The sequence below is a fragment of the Phanerochaete carnosa genome (assembly GCF_000300595.1).
Source record: "Phanerochaete carnosa HHB-10118-sp unplaced genomic scaffold PHACAscaffold_515, whole genome shotgun sequence".
Taxonomy (NCBI): domain Eukaryota; kingdom Fungi; phylum Basidiomycota; class Agaricomycetes; order Polyporales; family Phanerochaetaceae; genus Phanerochaete; species Phanerochaete carnosa.
The window spans coordinates 1-3,207 of record NW_006768142.1 but is presented as its reverse complement, the minus strand read 5'-3'; the positions used below and the strand labels follow the sequence as shown (position 1 = coordinate 3,207).

The 3,207-nt window shown below is 50.6% G+C and overlaps 2 protein-coding genes across 2 annotated transcripts; one reads left to right on the top strand and one right to left on the bottom strand.

The window, feature by feature from the left end:
• Window positions 1-296: 296 nt before the first annotated feature.
• PHACADRAFT_214772 (uncharacterized protein) lies at window positions 297-1,790 on the bottom strand. Its single transcript, XM_007402877.1, has 5 exons — window positions 1,461-1,790; window positions 1,288-1,412; window positions 1,064-1,240; window positions 844-1,008; window positions 297-787 (listed from the first exon to the last, which is right to left on the bottom strand). The coding sequence occupies exons 1-5, from the start codon at window positions 1,765-1,767 to the stop codon at window positions 311-313; spliced, it is 1,251 nt and encodes a 416-aa protein (XP_007402939.1). The 5' UTR covers window positions 1,768-1,790; the 3' UTR covers window positions 297-310.
• A 643-nt stretch (window positions 1,791-2,433) lies between these two features.
• PHACADRAFT_33849 (uncharacterized protein) lies at window positions 2,434-3,153 on the top strand (the record flags this gene model as incomplete). Its single annotated transcript, XM_007402876.1, has 3 exons — window positions 2,434-2,740; window positions 2,779-2,924; window positions 2,977-3,153. Coding segments are annotated over 3 exons (630 nt in total), but the record flags the coding sequence as incomplete, so codon positions are not given.
• Window positions 3,154-3,207: the final 54 nt, after the last annotated feature.

Sequence of the window (3,207 nt, the reverse complement as noted above, 5' to 3'; positions counted from 1 at the left end):
TAGCGTATTGATGCGCCTGTCCATGCCGACGTGCAGCCCGTGATAACCCACTGACAGAAACGAGAAGGGCTGATAGGGGCACCCTTCAGTCGCAGGAGACGGAGCGATAAAGATTAATGGTATCAGTATAGAGGATATGTTTGAAATGTAAATCTCCATTGGTTCTTATATTACCAGTGTACCTCGTTGATACAGTGCGTCACACGCTCCGATAGGAACTACTTCCTTCAGGCACTACCACAACAAGTGAAGATAATGTACAAGTAAACCCAAGGTATCGAAGTCTGCAAGGAAAGACGATGGGAGTAACTTATGCAACCTTGACCTGTCGAACATCGGTTGGGCAGGTACCATGCAGACGGGCCGCCAACATCTCGGCAAATCGATGGGTAGGGGCCGCATAGGCAACCAGATCACCGTCGGCAGCCAGCTCGTCGTCGGCAGCCAGCTCGTCGTCGGCAGCCAGCTCATCGGCATCCAGCTCGTCGTCGGCATCCAGATCATCATTGTCGGCATCCAGATCATCATTGTCGGCATCCAGATCGTCGTCGGCATCCAGATCGTCGTCAGCATCCAAATCGTTGTCGTCGTCCAGCTTGTCAAAGTACTCTGCAGCGCCTGACATATGGTACACACGGCAGCAAGTCGCGCGAATGTTGAGATATTCCGCAGACGGCAGGTCAAGGTCAGGTTCAGTAGTCTTGAACTCGATGACGCGCGGAACCTCCCTGCTCTTGAAAAGTGTAAACGGCATCGATGTTTCAACCAGATAGTGGTTCGGTGTCTCCTAATGAAGAGCTGGTGAGAACGTCCTCGAGGGCGGGAAAGGCCTTCGCGACTCACAGTTGGAACGAACCATAGCCTGAGCTCGTCAAAGAACGAGCACAAGGTGGGCTCCAGGGTGAGTATGTTACACAGAGAATGAATTTGGGCGCCCTTCAGCTCCTCCTGAATCTTAGGGTAACCGAAACCCTTGATAACGTCCCATACTTTGGCTATGTCCCGACGCTAAGGAAACTCAGGGGAGTCAGACCGAGATTGCAACGTTCGGAAATCTACATACCTTCGCCTCGTTGCCGGTATCAACAGCGAGATATTCAGGGAAAATGTATGCGCAGCGCGTTGCCTCAGCTATGATTCTTCTGTCGATCATTTCGCGGGCCAGTGCCTCCATGGAATTCGCGGCCGTACCATCAATTCGACCAGCCACCATGCAGCGATAGTTGTCGCGAATAAGGGCCTAGAAAAAAATGAGAGAAATGCTTGCTTTGCAACGATGGAGCTCACAAGGGATTTCGCCCGGTAACGACTATAATGCATTAGCTTCCGCAAGCTTGAGGTTTTGGGAATAGTAAATGAGTCCCGATAGAGATGACGAGGCGAAATGCCGGTGTCAATACCGTGTACAGCAACTACGGAAGTTGAGAAGATGGCTCAGACAGCAGTTGGGTGAGACTTACAAGCGCGGATGAAGTACTTGTCATAGGCTTCGCCTAGTTCGATAAGTGCTTGCTCATCTTGACAGGAGCTAATCATTTGGGCGATGTAAGCCTGAGCAGCACTGGTGGGCCCAACAGTAAGGAGGTGTCCTAAGATCCGCACGTTGACGAGCTTCTTCTCCAGCACTAAGACTGCGCTACCAGCGGCGTTATTCTCGAGGTCGCGTGTGATGGCTGCTTCCGCTTGTCGACATTTATCCATTGCTCCGACGATAGATGGCGACTGGTGCGTAAAATCGCCAGGAAGATGTTGCGGTTCATACGACATTGTGGGATCAATGAGCGGTTGGGATGGGTCTTGAGCAAGTTAGGAGGATGTCGAGCGGACTTCAGACGTCTGCTTACGTTATCTGACTTTTAACGAAGGATACAGACGCGCATTGCAGGAACCTCCCAGCTCAAGCTCAAGAGCCGCGTCTCCTCACGGGATAAGGCCTTGAGGGCCGACTAGCCTAGTAATACGGTTCGCCATCAACACACAGTCTCTGAGTACATCGATCTGCGCTAAGGGAACTGACGAGTTCGTTGGATGGCGGTGATAGGCCAAACATGGTCAGATAACCTAAGGCCGGCGAACTTTTGCGTTTTCACAGAATTATGCAAATAACTATAGACCGCAGGACTACCTTAGACTACTCAGCCTGCCTGAGAAGCTGCATGGGATGAAAAGTTTTGGGCTGTGAGCGTTGTCCTCTGTATACTTAGCGTCCACATCGTCCCTTCGGGCGTTGTTTAACCTGTAGCGCATGACATCTGCCTCTTGTAGCGCTGCGTCCTTCGGGTTTGATAACTATCCCAGCTCCCTGAACCTGCTATCAAGAAGAGATAATCATAGGTGATGCAGGTCGTGCACCTTAACGGTTCGGCTGGCTCGAGCTTTATGACATCGTCGGTTCGATCAGGCGCTTTTGTACCAGTTTGCTCCCGTTCAACAATGTTCAACACGCAGCAGCCACTCCCCAGTATCCTCACAAATCAGCCGTCAGAGATTGTGGAAGCGATGAGGAGATGCCGAAAGGTGGAAGCAGCCATCACACGCGATCTCGAGAAAGCCACCGCTCGGCGCGAGGTCGCGACATTGAAACAAAACCTTGTCGATGTGCGGATCCTTGGACATCTCTTATCCGTTGGACCCAGCGAAGTTGCTAAGCTACATGTCGCTCAGACCATCACCTCTTGTGAAGACGATGGGCTGCTTATCAAGCAAGGTTGTTTCTATAACCAACACTTTGTTCGCACTTGTGAGTACCGTCGATGATTGTGTCGCTTACCTCTGTAGTGAACAAGTCCTCAGTTTTGAAAGCTAAAGGGCCCACTCCTGAACCATCCAGACATCTTTCCATTTCAATATTCAATGAGACTCAAGCCCTAGTTGTGCAAGACTTGAAACCCAGTCCTCGAGATCATCGGCATGCAAAATCCTCTGTGAGCCGACTTTCTATTGTCAGTACATGCATCCCCCTTATATTGGACTTAGGACCTGCGTCGCGATAACCAGAGATGCGTAATATCTGGCCACGTGGAGACGAAATATTTGGAGAGACAAGTGGCCCAGGGTTTCACTTTGAATATCAACTGGAAACACGTAGCGCAAACAGAGTGTTCCCACGTCTTCTCAGAGTCTACAAATTGGGACCTTCGCAATTACGCGAAGGTATGAAAGATCTGAAACTTAACAGTCGTGATCTCACCTTGAATCCTTTTAGCG